Source organism: Halyomorpha halys, unplaced genomic scaffold (assembly GCF_000696795.3).
Source record: "Halyomorpha halys isolate HHAL.00 unplaced genomic scaffold, Hhal_1.1 Scaffold247.1, whole genome shotgun sequence".
Classification (NCBI taxonomy): Eukaryota; Metazoa; Arthropoda; class Insecta; order Hemiptera; family Pentatomidae; genus Halyomorpha; species Halyomorpha halys.
The window spans coordinates 439,245-456,893 of NW_027111361.1; the positions used below are offsets into that span (position 1 = coordinate 439,245).

Here is a 17,649-nt window from a genome sequence, read left to right on the forward strand (position 1 = left end):
ATTTTACATAAAGAAAACAATATGTTCAAAAAGTAAAATACTTGAGTCAATTCATATATCAGTGAACATCAATTATACAGTAAATTTTAAAACAGATGCAAGGAATTTGAACCAACATTATGCAGAGATTTTAAGTAAAATAAATTTATGAAAAATATGGGAACAAATTTTTTTTGCTCTTTACAATTAATTTTAATATGAATTTTTCCAAAATCCTTCGTAAAATCCTTAATGCTTCTTACTTTGTCACAAATCAAGTCATCCATCAGGAACTCAATGTTCCATATGTTGCCGATTTGGCCAGAACCAGATACCGTTCCTTCCATAACAAATTTCTCAACCACCCAAATCCACTTGTTTCTAACCTGGCTTCTCCTTCATTAGCTAATAATCCTCCTAGGCGTCTGAAAAGAAGATGGCCTCGAGATCTTCTCCTCTAGAAATTTTATTGGAGTTCTATCAGTAGTTAGATTCTCCACATGTTTGTATCATGTCACTATGTCACCTACAGCAAATTTATTTGTTGTATATATGTGTATACAGTTGTAAATAACAATAAATAAATTATTAAAAAATATATATATGAATTTTAATAATTGGAATAAATAAAAATTGAGACCAAAATGCAATTTTAATAAAAATAATAATAAGCATGACCTGAGTTTGTGGAAGGTTATAAATAGTTTGTTTATATGATAGTTGAAAGCATAAGTTGATCTAAAATTAATTTTTTTAAACTAATGAAGTTTTAAAAAAATAGGTAACTAGACATATAGCTTAGGTAAGCATATTAATAATTAATATGATTTTCTATTAATTGAATTTTTCATAGGTTGATTTTGACATGTAATTGATGACCTGGGCAAAATAGGCTGTAAAACAATTTTTAAATTTTGATTTGAGATGTGAATTTACATTTAAGGTATGGTATATTATTAATAATAATATTGTTGTAAAAATTGTTACAAATGAATACATAATAAGCTGTTAAATGTTTATATTGTCCTTGAGGATGGCCGAATTGGCCGAAACGTTGGATTATTGATATAATAAAAAGTATGTGACGTAGCAAGGATACCGCTTGATTTATTTAATAAATAAATACCAGTTTCAAGAAATTGAATAAATTATATAAGAAATAATATTTTATCAGTACAATATATAGGGTGGGATATTTCCACTAATTGTGGGACTAAATAATTTTCCTTGTAATCTTTCAATAATATCCTAATTATTGTCACTTTTTTTTTTGTAATGCTTATCCTCGTTAAAGTAGTTTAAATAGTTGCACAACCAGGTTCATCTTGGATCATTTTTTAGGACATAAAAAAAAATAAACACATTAACAACGACGACAAAAATGAAATTGTAAGCACTAAAACAAACGTTTAACTAAGTTTTTTCGAATACTTTGCTGTAATACCTGTTATTTACTTTTTTTTTTTTTTTTTTTTTTTTTTACAAAAGTTTTGTTATTAAAACACATTTTGTGACAAAAAAATTGACAACGTGTCTGTAACTCAGCGACTCATTTAAAATATTTTATAGGACAAGTAAGTTTTTATAAATATAAATTTATAACAATAAATTTTTTTTTTTTATTTCAGATTCGAAGAAATAGTTATCTCTAAAGCGATAACCAATTTTTCTGATTACTTTAATTTTTTTTGAAGACAATGCAAAGCATTAAAAAAAGCTTCATATCTTCAGCAGATAAGAAATAATTCCGATTAAAATGACGAAGAAAAGCAGAATTTTTGAGATATTAGGGATCGAATTACTAATGGCTTGATTGCCTGCCAGCCATCACGTCATCTTTCCAAGAACAAGGAGATACCTTGTGACTTCGAAGCCTCACTCTGATTGGTGGTGGCAAAGTATTTAAGGAGGAGGGAGCCAAGGTCTCGGCCCAGTCTTCTGCAGCTTCTCTTCTTGGAAACATTGCACTTGGTAGGTAAGTCACATTGCATTTCACTACCCTTCTCCTCTGCAAATTTCTCTCCAACCCTTTGGATTCATAATTACTGCTTTAAAATATCATCTTACATCTCGATAATCGCATTAATTAATTAACACAGGGTCGCATTAACCTTATTAAACTTTCGTAAGGGGTACGTTGTGGTAGATTTGTTGATATGTGATTGTTTCCTATTTTTTTTTAAACGTTCGGGATTATTTCATCTCGTGTATTCAAATCATGGCAAACCCTTCATCTCATTCGACTTTCGTTTTCGTTTGTTGTTCGCGCAGCCTTCAAGCACTCTAGAAGTCACGCCATTTCCTTATTTTTGGGAATCAGAGAAAAACCTTTATTTTTACAACCTTTATTTTGGTATTTTAGTATATATATTATCAAAATGGATCTTTATTGTAATTAAATTATAACGTTCATACCAAATCTTATATAGAAATAAGATAAATGTTTTGTGGTTAGAGGGTTTTTGAAATAAAGTAGGTTTTATTATACATTTTATCACAAAAATCAAAATGTTTTAAGTCAACTCTCTATTATGTTGTTGTGTTCGGATTTTTGATAAACTTGAGCAATATTTAAACTATAAACTTTTTTTATTTTAACAACAAACATTACACAAGAGGATGAAATATTTATAGTTGTAATTAGAATCACTGCTTTCAGGCTATTCGTTCACTCATTGGGGATTTATTGTTAGAACTATTTGATTAAATATCTTTCTCGATGTTTTTATATTAGCCGAAAGGTTTTAACTGGTAAATTAACAATAAAAGAGACACAATATGCGCATTTTGCAAGTTATTAAATTTTTAAATATTTTCCGAGGGAGATCTCCGTTTTTGGGTTGGGAATCACTGGTCTAGGTAAACGAAGAGAATGTAATACTAAAAACAAATATTTCACCTTTGTTGTTCCTATATCCTACACCTTTCACTCTTTTTTTTCTATTATATTTTATATGTTATTGTTATATTTTATGTGTTTTTCTTTATATATTATATAATATTTGGAACGTATTATACTGCATTTTGTGTATATATTTCTGTTTTTTTTTTCTTTTCAATATTTTTATTGATATTTACAACTGTAAATTAAAATACATTTAGTAATTTTTTCATCAGTTGTAATGGAGTGATACAGGCGTGTAGAGAAACAACCCATTGGTAGCACTCTAATGACGTTTTTACATCAACAGGTTTCGTGGCCATTTTCTTTTCAGGTGCCTCGTAGGATTGTGAGGTATGGAAGAGGAACCAAGGTTAGAAACTAGTAGGTTTGGGTGGTTAGGAGGTTTATAATGGAAGGAATGATATCTGGTTCGGGTTAGTTCGGCTGCATATGGAACATAGGTCTTTGTGTATGATTTTATTTGTGACAAAGTAGGAGAGGAATTCGAAGGTTCAGTGGAGCCCCAAAGCGCAACTCCGTATGTCCAGATTGGCCTTATTACAGTAATGTATATCAGTCATTTGTTTTCAGTTTCCTTTCTTTTCAGTCTTGTTTGAGGATTCCTGGTTAGTCGTTTGTCCAGATGTAGTCCAAGGTAGAGGATCTGTTCCACTGATGTATTTTTTCATCGGTAATACATCGCTTCCTTTGTTGATTTCTCCTCTTTTAATTTCTACTTCTGAACTCGTATCATTATGACAAAATCTGGCTGCGTGAGCACGGGTGGCCTAACTGTTTGGAAATTAAGTGTAATTAAAAAAAATCACAAGATCGATCACAAAGAATTATACAAAATACTACTTAAAACTATAAAATAATTATTTATTTATTTCATATAAAAGTTTTTAATGCCTAAAAATATAAAATGTACAACAAATGCCGTAAAGTAATCGAAATACTGTTTTATGTTTTCCCTGGGTTCTTGGACTAATTGTGTAAACATATAATAAATATGTAAAAATAAATAAAATGATATTTATCAATCCCAGAACAATATAATCATAAAACTTATATTCATACTACTAAAATCATTTTGAAAATAAATGTGCATTATAAATCAAAAATTACCAAAATTGTAAAAAAACTTTATTTTGTTTATTAGTTAAAATTATTTCTTAATTAATATAACTGATTGAAGTAATCACTTGGACTACATAACACTCGATTTTTTTTTTAAAATAAAACAATAAATATTTTTTACAGTTTTACATTACATATTTTTTAATATACATTTATTATATTTTACATATTTGTAAAGTTTCGGCCCAAATTTTTTGGCTATTTTCAAACAAAATCCTCTTTGAAGTACTTGTGATTATTTTAAAAAATTTGTGTACTTGCTTTCTTGGTTATTCTACATAACAATTTGAGAATCTATTACATTTCTGCTATGTTTCATTTTATGTATAATCATTACACTTTCTTGAGTCTGGTTATTATTATTTATATAAATAAATATTATCCAATTTTAGTCTCAAAACAAATTATATTTCTTTGTAAGTCATACGCTTCGGCAAATTCGGCCATCATCAAGTACAAATCTTAATAAAATTCAGAACTATATAAATTAAAAATTTTATGAAGGCTATTCTTCCGAGGTCATTAGTTTTAGTCAACAATTACCCTATTTTGTCAATTCTTCACATTAAATTAAATATTAAAACTTTTAATCACAGTGAATCTTCTCTAATAATTTATTACAACAATATTTGTAACCTGACCGTGATTGAAAGTTTTAATTTTTAGTTTTATGTGAAGAATTGACAAAATAGGATAATTGTGGACTGAAATTAATGACCTGGGTAGAATAGCCTGGATAACGTTTTTTATAATTTATAAATAATTAATTAAGATTGTGCTTGTGTATGGCCGAACGTTGGACTTATAAAGAAATATAATTTGTTTTGAGACTAAATTTGGATGAAATTCATTTATTTAAACAATATGTTTCACATATTTCAAATAATTTATATAAATGACTATTCCTGTAAAAATACAAAAATGCCTGATTTGTATGATTAGCCCTTTTAACAGAGCAACGTCGATATTCATAATTGTTTATCTATCACGTAAACAATAAACCGATTCCCAGAGAACAGAACCTAATTAAGTTCAATGTTTATTACTACTTTTTGTCCAACATTGTATAGCATTCCTATGCTAGCTGTAAACAGTAGTTATTTTTTTGTTTACTTTCCCAGAATTATATTTGTGATGAATGGTTTTAAAAAGGCCAGATTCCTATCCTTTTTAATTTTTTTTTTTTTTTTTGTAATTTGTTTGTTATTTACGTGTGTACTGGAACTATTACATAACATTTCTAACTATGTTTTACTTTATGTATAATCTTTATACTTTCTTGAGACTGATTATTATTATTTAAATAAAAAATAGTATCCAATTTTAATCTCAAAACAAATTATATATATATAGCAATTTATTTGTTATTTACGACTGTACTCACCTCAAAATCTGGGGCCATCTTCTTTTCAGACACCTAGGGGGAATATCAGGTCTAGGTTGGGAACTTTATCATAAAAGGATTGGTATCTGGTTCTGGGCTTATCGGCAATATTGAACATTGAGGTCCTGATGAATGACTTGATTTGTGACAAAGTAAGGAACATTAAGGATTTTACAAAGATTTTGGACTGTAAGTACTGGATACGAGAGAAATTCGATGGTTTAGTGGAGCGCCAAAGCTCAACTCCATATGTCCAGATAGCCCGTATTTAAATTTAAACACGAATAAAAATTCAAATTTAAATAAAGAGGACTATGTAAATAGTGCTTATTTTAGAATACTTAGTAATAAATTTAAATTTTTATTTATTTATTTACTTAAATCACACCTGTCTTCAGGTTGAAGACAACCTGTGAATACGATTTCTTGGAAAATTACAACAAAGGCATGAGTGAAAGGATTGCTACCCATTAATACCTCCACCTGACTTTACTTGATTTCATTAGTTAGCTAAAGAGAACCTTCATCCAACTCCTTTATAGTGTTCAGTACGTGTTGTTAGGAATGTTTTGTGGTAGCCTTATCTCGTATTAGTGTATTAGTGAGGTGGTTGTGTTTGTCATGAAATATCTTGTATGATGTTTTAATGTGGTATTGTATACTAAGTATGCTTTAATCTAACGCAGAGTTTTTGATCGAAACTTTGCATTTTTTTCCACTTCGAAGTCCAAAAATTTAAAAATCATATTATTTTCTTCTTATTAATTATGAAATACATTTTTTTATGTCAATTAAAGGCCATAATAAGTGTTTGAGTGCTAAATTTCATGAAAAAAATTGATTCAAGAAATAAATATCTCCTACACATTGATTATATTTTTTTTGTATTTGTTTATTGCAATTTACAACTGTATTTACATTAAGTAAATTTGATGTTAGATCAAAATGGGGTGATACAGGCATGTAGAGACTCCCCATTAGCAGCATTCTAATAACGTTTTTATATGAGGCGGTCTCGTGGCCATCTTCTTATCAGGGGCCTCATAGGATTGTCAGGAATGGAAGAGGAACCAAGGTTAGAAACAAGAGGGTTTGGGTGGTTAGGGAGTTTATAATGGAAGGGATGATATCTGGTTCGGGCTAGATCGGTTACATATGAACAATAGGTCTTAGTGTATGATATTATTTTTGACAATGTAAGGAGCATTGAGGATTTTGGATTGTAAGCGTTGGATAGGAGAGGAATTCGAAAGTTTAGTGGAGCCAAAAAACTCAACTCCGTATGTCCAGATAAGCCTTAGAATAGTCATGTAAATCAGTATTTTGTAATGTATTGGAAGTTTAGACCGTTTGTGTTGTTTGTGCTGTAATAGTCTAAATCGAATTGCAGTTTACTGTCTTTTCAGTCTAGGTTAGTTGTTGCCCAAGGTAGCAGATTCTACAGGGGTAAGAGCAACATTGTTAAAGGATACTGTGGGGCAGACAGTAGGTTTGCGACGAATGGTAAACGGATTGTATTTTTAAAAATCATTTATACAATTTAGAAACAGTTTCTTGTTTTATAAATATATAATTTCCAGGGTGATTAAAAATTATATTTTATATACACAACTCCCTCTTTTTTATTTATCATAACCAACTTTGTTTCATATTATTATAAACTTTATAAATGTGCCGTAAAAATAACATATAATTAAAAAATCATTATAGTAAACAGAAAAACATATAAACTATTCTTTGATAAGTGTTACCCTATAATTATCATAGAAAAAACATAGAATCCCAAAATAAATGTGAATAGAAATGGGAAATCAAGATAATGTAACAGAATATAAAAAGTTCACAAACTTCATCCAATAGTTTAAATAGAGCCTTTAGAAAATTCAAAATTCAAATTTAAACCTACAAATACAATTAGTAACTTATAGAGTAACATCAAAAACAAAATAGATAAAAATAAAAATGTCGGGGAAGTTCATAGAATTAAAGATCTATACTATACTGAAATATGTCATGAATAAAGATGATATGTTAGGGTCTAACTAAATATAAAAATGATGGTCGGGGTGGGGACTTGGCTTTATTACATGACTGTTTCTCCAAATGTAGTCCAAGGTAGCGGATCTGTTCGACAGGGTTAAGAGTAACATTACTAAATGAAACTGTAGGACAGTCGGAAGGTTTACGACGAAGGGATAAGATGATTTGATGGGATTTGTTGGAATTTATTTTAATCCTCCAATTACGACATCATTCTTCGAGGGCTGTGATATGGGATTGGAGAGTTTGGGATACAATTAATGGGTTATTATTAACTGCGAGCACACATGTGTCATAGGCATACGTGGTGAGGTTACTGTTAGGATCAGTTGGAATGTCAGCTGTAAAGACGGTGTAGAGGATGGGACCGAGAATACTGTCTTGAGGAACACCAGCGAACTGAGAATACAGGAATGAATATGAACCATTGTTGTTTACTTGGAATAATCTATCAATAAGAAAGAAACGAATGATGAGAAAGTATGTAGGAGGTAGGAATTTACGGATTTTTTTAAAGCAGTCAATCAGGTAGTCATGGTGAATTGGGTTAAGGATATCAGTATGTGGAATAAAGGTTTTAGAGAGGTGTTGTCCGAATGTTTGTGATTTTTCTTCGTCAGTTCTGGTCCAGGTTTGGGATTCGGTGAGAAGTGTGGGGCTAAAATCTTTGAAATTCAGTAGTTTTTTAGTGGTCCTCCACAATGATTTGTCAGTAGTTGTAAATTTTTCAGTAAACTTAATTAAATTTTGAATTTTGTATTTTCTAATTTCTACCTTTAGTTTGTTAGTCAATTTGGTGTAATACATTTTGTCAGTTGGATATCTGGTCGTATGCCACTTAATAAGATACGAATATGCTGTGGCAGGTTATTTTGTTTATTGTTATTAATTAGCCTATTAGTCGATGTGTCGTCAGTTATAATTGTTCTTATTGATGATGTGAGTTTTTCAATAGCTTTGCCATTGTCTTGTTTTGTCTTCAGTCTAATGTTTAAGTCCAGTTTAGTTTCTGGTTCACATTTAAATTTGTCAATTTATATATTTTATGTATATTGTCAATTTGTATATTTATGTATATACTTATGTACATCTTGTTTTTTAAAATTCTTTTTGTTCATTTTTGTATAATTTATCACTTATATATATTGAATTTTAATCGCACCTTAGTTTACTTTCATCTTATTATCATTTATTGTCAAAATATTTTTACTTGTTTTGTATCTTCTTTAGCAGTGACAAAGCCCTGAAAAGTGGGGCCAAACATCGCAAATAACTATTGAAAAATTTGCCGTTCCTTTTTGTCCGAAACCCCCTGTTCTTCATATCTTAGAATATGTCGTGGTGAGAATGAGCAATATAAAAGAGACATAATTTGTTAGAGTAAAAAATAATCCTAAGACATAAATAAATTCAATAAAAATAAATAATGCCATGACATAAAAGAAACAGCATGCGGGATGGGTACATAGCTTTGATTTTCAGGACATTAAAATATTGTATATGTTTAGTTAGGACATTCATTACAAAATGTAATGTAGTTTGTAGCTCAAAGGATAACGGGCTAACGTATTTGCCTTGGTACTGCTATATATAGGTGACCGATTTGGCTCGAATTTTGAGGAAAGTAATGATTATTGTAAAATTTTTCTAGTATAGATTTCATATCAGTTTCCATCTATTACTTTCGCTTATAAACGCATAAACGTATTTTCCTTTTATTTGATGAAAATGGTTTCTCCGATGTTTGCATTTATTGCCCCTTAATTTATTTTATAGTGTAAATGTGACTAGAGACTATATTATTTTATCATTCATACATATATTTGATTATGTTCCTTTTGTTTATTCTTCTGTTTGTATATATTTTAAGTTTTTTTTTTTTTTTATGATCAAATTTACTGGTTGTATTTTTTTTTATACAGTTGTAAATATCAACAAATAAATAAAATAAAAATAAGTTTTTTTTTTGTTTTTTTTTTCTATTTATTTATTTTATTTTAGTATTATGAGATCACTCATCACTATTACCTATTATCCATAACTGTGTGGCAGATTGTAATATCTATCAACGAATAAAAAAGTATTTAAAAAAAAAAATATGGCAGGAACTTTTAATTTCTTTTAATGTGTCTGTCCTTTAATTAATAATCCTTAGATTTCACGCCGTTTACGAAAGGTAGTGAGGTAAGGAGTTGGACGGGTCCGGGCGGAAAGGATTACCACTTTTTTTCTTATAAACTCCTTTTTTGATATGTCGTACATCGACCAACCTACTCTCTATAATTGTCTGTTTGAAAATATGTTAGGCATCCATGAAGGGTGGGAGTTGCGGGTTTCACGCCGTTTCTCATTTTCAGGCGCTTTTTAAATTTTGCTCTATTCACCTGCCCTAAGTTTCCTCTTCCTGTTTTAAACTAATATATCAAAACTGATATAGGACCGTCACACTCTGGGGGTCTTAGTGATGCGGATCCTTTAGCTATAATTAATTTTCTTTTTTTTCCCCCAGTAAGATAAAACATAGTAATTAACTCATTTTATCATAACAATTGATTGATATGTATTTTTTATGTGTTGCAGTTTTCTAAGATGTCGTTGAAGGCCTGGATTGTTTGGAGTTGTATCTTGCTGGTATTGTGTGTTAAAGTTTCCAAAACTGAAAACCCTGAAACACAAATTGATAACCCTAATCACGCCACTGCTGAAGTAGATGAAATTTCGGACTTGATGTTTTTGGAATTAAAGGTATTTGTAAATACTGACACTGCGTTTGATGATATGGTACTGATCAAATTCGTGACAAGTAGTTTGGGAAACCCTAAAAACTTGAAGATTAATGAGGAAACCACAGCAAAAGTTTTTTTCACCTATGAAATGATGGCTAACAGAACAAAGTTACACGAGTCTCTTCATTCCCAAAAGAGCCCAGCTGAAGAAAATGATCTATTTGATACTCTGCTAAACATTTACTTAAACGAGTCTGATTTAGGTGGGCTTAACACTATTTTGATGAATATTCCACTTACCATGTTTGCCTCAGAACTCTTTAACAATATTTTCGAACTGGAAACGCCAGTGTATAAGGACAATGAAACGATGGTACTTGGAACCTTTCAGTCACACAAGAACAACCCCGAGGCTATGGATATTGAAGTTAAAATCGAAATAATCCCAAACTTACACCATTTGGATTTAGAGATTTTTCCTGAAGTCTTGGAATCGGAGGACTCTACATTGCCTAAGGAAAAGTCGTTTTTGTGGATTCAAACACATGATGATTCTGTTATCATCGATCTTTATTCAAGGCAAATTGCGAACCAAACGTCACCCGAGGATGATATGGGCTTGATGCATATCGTGATAAGTATGTACCCCTTTGCGCAGACATTCATAATCATCATAGACTGGCGCCTTATCAGAAAATGGATACATTTCATGCAACTGTTTCTTTATGGAACTAAATTAATATACTATATTCTTACATTTTCTCTGGTCATTTATTGCCTTGAAGAGTATTTCCAGGGGAATATTTGATCATTGGTATCACACGGCGTTGTGAGCATTATTTTCAATATATGTGTTTATTATTTCAAGAATATTGAATAAAGATAGCAAATGAATTATTTTGTTGTTTTTTTTAATTTATCCTTTCTATTCAAACTATTTGTATTTACTTTTAGTTAAGGTTGAATTATATATGTATGTAATTAAAATAGGTGTGGAGGGAGGAGGTCTGATGACATGGAATAAAATCAGCTGATGTAGATCTCCTTCACCTTATATCGCAATATCTCAGCTGATATGGTCTTCCGTCATCCGTACCTCCCCCCCTCCTGCAAGTTTAGAACCATTCATTTAAAACTTAAAAATAACATTAAATTAATTATTTTCTACTGGAAGAGTTTCTAGAACTAATATGAAATTGGTGAATGGCACAATCTTTCATGTTTAAATATAACAATTTATTTCACATACATAATGACGTTTCGGGATTATCCCCCATCTTCAGGTTGCTAGAAAACCAAATTCAACAAAAGTTAAACATATGCTTACAACATCACTACCATATCATATATTCATAAAAACTATTCATAAACTATTTACCTGATAAACTATTTTATACATAATTTATAATAAACTCCTTAATTTGTGATTATATGCTAATATTAAATCATATTATTGTCAATCTTTTTATAAACGGTTGACTAATGAATTGAATAAATATGTTTTGAGACTGAAATGGATAATATTGTATTTATTTAAGAATTATGATTATAATTACAATTACTATAACAATTAATTTCCAATTACTGTAATCTGGAATGGCAAAAATACAATTATAATTACTTGTAATTCTTTTTTTTTATTCTCTAATAACAATGTAATTGTAATTATAAATACTTGTCATCAAAACGGGAAAAATCTTTTTTTTTAATGGCTCCAAAATTTAAAAATGAGAAATATCTAGTTCGAAATTCCGCACTGGCGTATTGACTTCCAAACATATTACAGTTTATTTTAACGTTTTTGACCATGCTGAAAATAAATATAAAATCCATTTTTTTTCGCGCGCTTGCATACCAATTCATTATAAATTTTAGAATTTCTACTAATTATATTTTTTTTGTGTGTGTGGGTAATGGTAATAGAGGTTATAGAGTTCATATTTACAAATATATAAATTAAATTATAACAAAATAAGAAATACAAGGGAATAAATAAAAACAAATTTAATCATAAAGTAAAATAATATCTTAAAAACTTTCATTCCCATTTACATTCAGCCTGGAGACTCTGGAAGATCCCAGCACTTCTTTCTCAACCGCGTCACTGGTATTAAAAGCTATTACTCATTATAAATATGTTTAAGTAAACTGAGTTCACACCGAATTAACTGCATGCAGTTGCAAGAAGTAAGGGTAAAGAAGTAATTTTAATTGCAATTACTAAGCATTAAAAAGTAATCTAATTGTGTCTTACAACTACTTAGTTTAACTGTTCGTCAAAAACATTAATTTTTTTATGTTTTGAACCATCGGTTATCTTAATGTAATTAAAGTGCAGCTGAGACATTCAATTGAAGATGTAATTAAATCACTCATGCAATGATTCCCGCACAACTTTGGTGGACACTGAGTGTAAAGATGGCACTTAATCCAGATATCAGGGACTTTTTACTGTTTAACTTTGATTATGATTAGAATATTAATAATATAAATATCAGATCAGAATCTGCAAGTAGCATTTATTGATTTGGAATCAATAGCATTGGCCTCGTAGTCAATTAGGAGATAATGAAATTTACGAGAACCGGTGATGCTGGGGACTCCGCCAGAACTCCAATAGAGGTAAGTATTAAAAAATTAAGCCTTTGAAGAACTTCGTTTACCTGGGATCCGGACTACAATATATCACAGGAGCTTCGCAAAAGAATAATTGTTACCAATAAATGCCACTTCCAAAGTAAGTACAATTATTTGGGGCAACGGCTTCACAAAACTCTTACGAGCCCATTGACTATGGATGATTGAGAATTTGCTTAAAACAAGGATTGCAAACTTTAGATCTATGAAGATTGTAGGATTTTGAGAATTTTCGGCTCTGTAAAGGAAGGTAGGAAGGTGACCTGTGGTATGGGTGGAGCAGACACATGAGTCAGGAACTCTAAGTCGGTGTAGACTAGGGTTTATACAAAAACCGAGATTTTAGAAAACCGGTTTTCGAATAGTAAGTTTTCCAGAAAACAGGTTTCGAATTTTTATAAAAAAATTTTTTGCTCGAATATTCTGTAATTCGAACAAAACATTTTAACAGAAAATTTAGAGTGATTAAAAGTAGTTTTTGACTGAAATTATTTACTGTTCAATTTTATTGATAATAAAAATTTTTTATGCAATTTAGTAGAACAAAGAAATAATAGTTGACCAGGATTGTTGTTTCTGCATAATTTTCACATATAAGGATGTGAATATTTTTATAATAGTGAAACGAGTTATTTAGCAAAGGGTTCGAATAAATAAAAACAATATATTTTCATATTTTTATAATAACCATATTACTTTTTTAAAAAACAATGTTATTAGATACAGATTGATACTTATTAAAAACAATTAGAAAATATATAATTGTGTATTATATAATGTAAATTATAATCAAACCGAAAGACAAGAGTAAATAAAGTTTATGTATACACACTTATTAAAATCAATTTTAGTTTTAAAGACAATTAAGCAAAGGATCGAGTATTTTCTATTCCGGTTCGATTATTTCTATTCGATTATTTTTTTGTTTAATGAAATATGATTTTAGAAAACAGAAGACGTCTATCGATTTGCTATTTAGCCGTGTCCTTCGTTTATTCATATACAATTCCCCGAAATAGAAAATACCCTCTTGTTATTCATACATTGAAAACCGATATTTTCTACTAAAAAAACAGTTTTCGAATTTCATAATTTTCTCCAAAAAACCGGTTTTAAAAACCGACAAACCCTAGTGTAGACCCAGGGGTATTATATAATATGATATAATTAGGTGTAGATCCGATCTGGAGAGTCGATATATAACAATCTTATTCAATGTGAAAATTATTTACAGCAACGCAATGTATACAATGTTGTTAGGAATGTCATTTGTAACGTATCCAAAGCAAATATATTTAATTAACTTTAGTACAAAAATTCATTTTAACCTTTCAATTTAAATTAAACTGTTTCAAATTTTAGACAATTTATATCAAACCGACTAAGGATCGGAAAATTATACAGAATCTCCATAAATTTATCTATTGCCTTATGGGATGAAACATGATTTCATATAGTTTTTTCTACAACTTGTTAACAACATTTCGTAATATTTTTAACAATTACAGACCAATCTTAATTTATATACTTTTATATGTTTCGCCGTTTTCACATTTATTTTACATATTTCCCATATTTAACATTTCATTTTTTAAACATATATGTATTATAATGAGGTGTAGATAGTTGACCGTAGATTAATGATTGGAGAAGTTTGTCGGGGGGTGCGGTCAGCAAAGAACAACATAAATAAACAAAACCATATTTATTTATTTTATGCCGACGTTTCGACCTGTTTCAGGTCTTCATCAGGGCTTAACTTATAGGTATATAAGTTAGTACTCACAATCTAATTCAGATATAAGCCACTCACTATTTTACATTGTCTGTCATAATGTTCAATTTGTAGATTCAATTTATTTATTTAATTTTTCATTATTTATTATTATTCATTTCTTTTTCATTATATGTATTATAAGTAGATAACTTTTAGTTAATATTTCTCTTTTCAATTGGTACTTTGTTCTTATAACCCAAACATTAGAAAAATAAATAAATTCATCAATAAAAATTACAAAACACATAGTCATGGGCGTAGGCTGAGGGGAGCAGGGGGAAGAAGCAGGGGGAGGGGGCGCGGCTCCCCCCCTATATGTTTGGGGCCCTAGAAAAAAAAAATGAAAATAGTAAACTTATTTGATATATGGTTTCTTTTTGGAAACATGCTATAGTTAGGAAGGTGGTGGACAGGGAAAGATTCTGGCGCCCAAAAAATCATTAGACTGTGCTATCAACTCCAAGGAACGTGTATCGAACCCGGCTGTGGCAGACTATTCTGTTTTACTGCAGCCTTGAGTCAGCTCTGTGGATTCGGGATCCATCCGGGGCCAACCCAGCCTTATGAAGGTACTCTTAATTGGATAAAAAACTGGTGGTCGAGCATGATTCTGATAAAATCACCTCCTTGCACAACTGTTGGTCTAGTAACAGTACTTCCTTACAAAGTACTACACCCCTGACCCTTCATGGATCGTAGCTGTACAGATTTAATTTATTTTATTTTATGTTTTTTATTACATATTTATTTTAAAATAAACACACATTTATATACATATTTTAACTTTTTTATTACATAAAAATCCCGTTCCTAATCATAAAGCGAATCCTTCTTATTAATTTATTTCAAAATTTGATTTCGTCAAAGTAAAATAAATATCTTATCATTTTAATTTTTTTATTTCATTTAATATTTTATAAAATGAGTAGATTTTTTGGGGTCGTTGTCCAAGAAAGTTTGGCTGGCCCTGCTCAAAGTTTTATACAATCACACCTGGTACATTCTTTTATAAAAGATCTTTTACAAAAATTTTAATTGATATTATCCGCGGTGGACAGATCAAATGTTTGGGATATACAACACAGCAATCACTAAATCTTATTTGTGGAATTTCATAGCAAAAGAAGAATTTTAAGATTTTAAGGCGGTTGAACACCATGGATGTTGACACATGAATCTCAACATTCGGAAAATAAGAGCTGAAGTCGCAAATGCCAGTAAATACGCTATTGTTATTAATAGTAGTCAACTGCTATTATAATAAACATTCTTTATTGGATATTGTTATAAACTATATATTTATTCCTAAGAACATACGGCATATAGAACTTGAGGTAACTGGCCAATTTGGGACCAGAGGAAATGACCTTTTCAATGTCACATTAGACTTTATCACTACTGAAAGTAAGAAGTGCTGACAAAAATGGATCCGACCCATGGATGCCGATTTGGCAGGACAAAAATGTCAACCTGACACCGTCATCTTTCATACAACTTTATGTGTAGCACATGTAAATAGGTAAGTAATGGAATATACCTACTTCTCCCTCCTATATAGTATACCTACTTCTTCTGATAGGACTTCCCATTGGGAGGGATCCCTATTACCTTAAAATCTATTGCTTCTCCTAAAATCTCCTAGTACAAGAGCCCTATATGAGAAAAAAGGCAGTTATTTCGCCCCAATTTTTTATTACTTTTATGAAAAGTACTTATAATTACTCGTCAAAATTGAAGAGTCTGCCAAGTATAGTGAGGAGGGATAAAAAATGGTGGCTGTTTGAAAACGTTAAAAAAAATTAATTTTTCATTCGGATATATCTTATAATAATATTCAGATAATAATATTCATATCTTTACAACTACAAACAACAATAAGTAAAGTAGAGTAAATTTGGTACAATTTAAGCCCTAATAGAGCTATTTATGTCCAATAGTTCTCGAGATATAGCTAAAATATCAGTAGTTAATTTATTTTGAAAACTCTATATCTCAAAAACCATTACACGTACAGATGTCTGTTAGCATTCAAATTAAAGCTAGTATAATGGGCTATAAAGAAGTTTATCGTTGTATGAGTAGTAGTATTTATGATATTTGTTAAAATACATTTATTTATAGTTGTTCGGACAAATTTTCATTTGCCAAATTTATATTAATATGTGAATATCATAGAAACTACTACCCTTACGAGGATAAGTGTCATAAACTACTTTACAGTAAGTTGAATTTACTTTATTTTGAGCGCTGGCAGACATCTGTGCGTCTTATGGGTCTAGAGATATATTTTTTTCAAAAATCAAAAGTACAACCCCTAAAAAGATAAACGTTATAAGCTATTTTATATTGAATTTAACATGCTTTAATTTGAGTGCTGGTAGACAGAGATCTGTACGTCCTACGGTTTTTGAAATAAAATTTTTCATAAGTCAAACTTATCGTCCGAACAACTATAAATCACGAAGGTAAAGTTTATAAATTACTTTTTAGTGCGTTAAAGTAGCTTTAATTTGAGTGCTAATAGACATCTTTACGTTGCATGGTTTCTGAGATATAGATTTCTCAAAATAAATTAACTAACTACTAATCTTTCAGTACATTTTTAAGAAATATGTAAGTTTAATGGTTTCTGAAATAAAGTTTTTCATAAATCAGACTTATTGTCCGAACAACTATAAATCAATTTATTTTAGCAAATATCATGAAAATTACTATTCCTACGAAGGTAAAGGTCATAACGTCATTATAGTCCATTAAACTAGCTTTAATTTGAGTGCTAATAGACATCTGTACGTCACTTAGTTCCTGAGATATAGATTTCTCAAAATAAAGTAACTAACCACTAATCTTTCAGTAGATTTTTAAGAAAATTTGCTTTTTAAAAAGCTATATCTCGAGAACTATTGGACGTAAATAGCTCTTTCAGCGCTAATATTTCAGAAACTATATTCTTCTTTAAATGGTGTTCTTTTCGATTTTCTATTGTTGTTGGCAGTTTTAAAGATAGAGCTCGAAATAAATTTTTTTTTTCAACGTTTTTAAATAACCTCCATTTTTTATTCTCTTTCCTATACTTGCCAGA

General features: G+C 29.9%; 1 protein-coding gene across 2 annotated transcripts; it reads left to right on the forward strand.

The window, feature by feature from the left end:
• Positions 1-1,837: 1,837 nt before the first annotated feature.
• On the forward strand, positions 1,838-11,050 carry LOC106680155 (uncharacterized). 2 transcript variants are annotated; one of them, XM_014419665.3, is made up of 2 exons: positions 1,838-1,954; positions 10,008-11,050. In XM_014419665.3, the coding sequence occupies exon 2, from the start codon at positions 10,017-10,019 to the stop codon at positions 10,959-10,961; it is 945 nt and encodes a 314-aa protein (XP_014275151.1). In that variant the 5' UTR covers positions 1,838-1,954; positions 10,008-10,016; the 3' UTR covers positions 10,962-11,050. The 2 variants fall into 2 exon arrangements, with proteins under 2 accessions (XP_014275151.1, XP_014275152.1); XM_014419666.2 differs by having other exon boundaries at positions 1,858-1,950.
• The last annotated feature ends 6,599 nt before the right edge of the window (positions 11,051-17,649 follow it).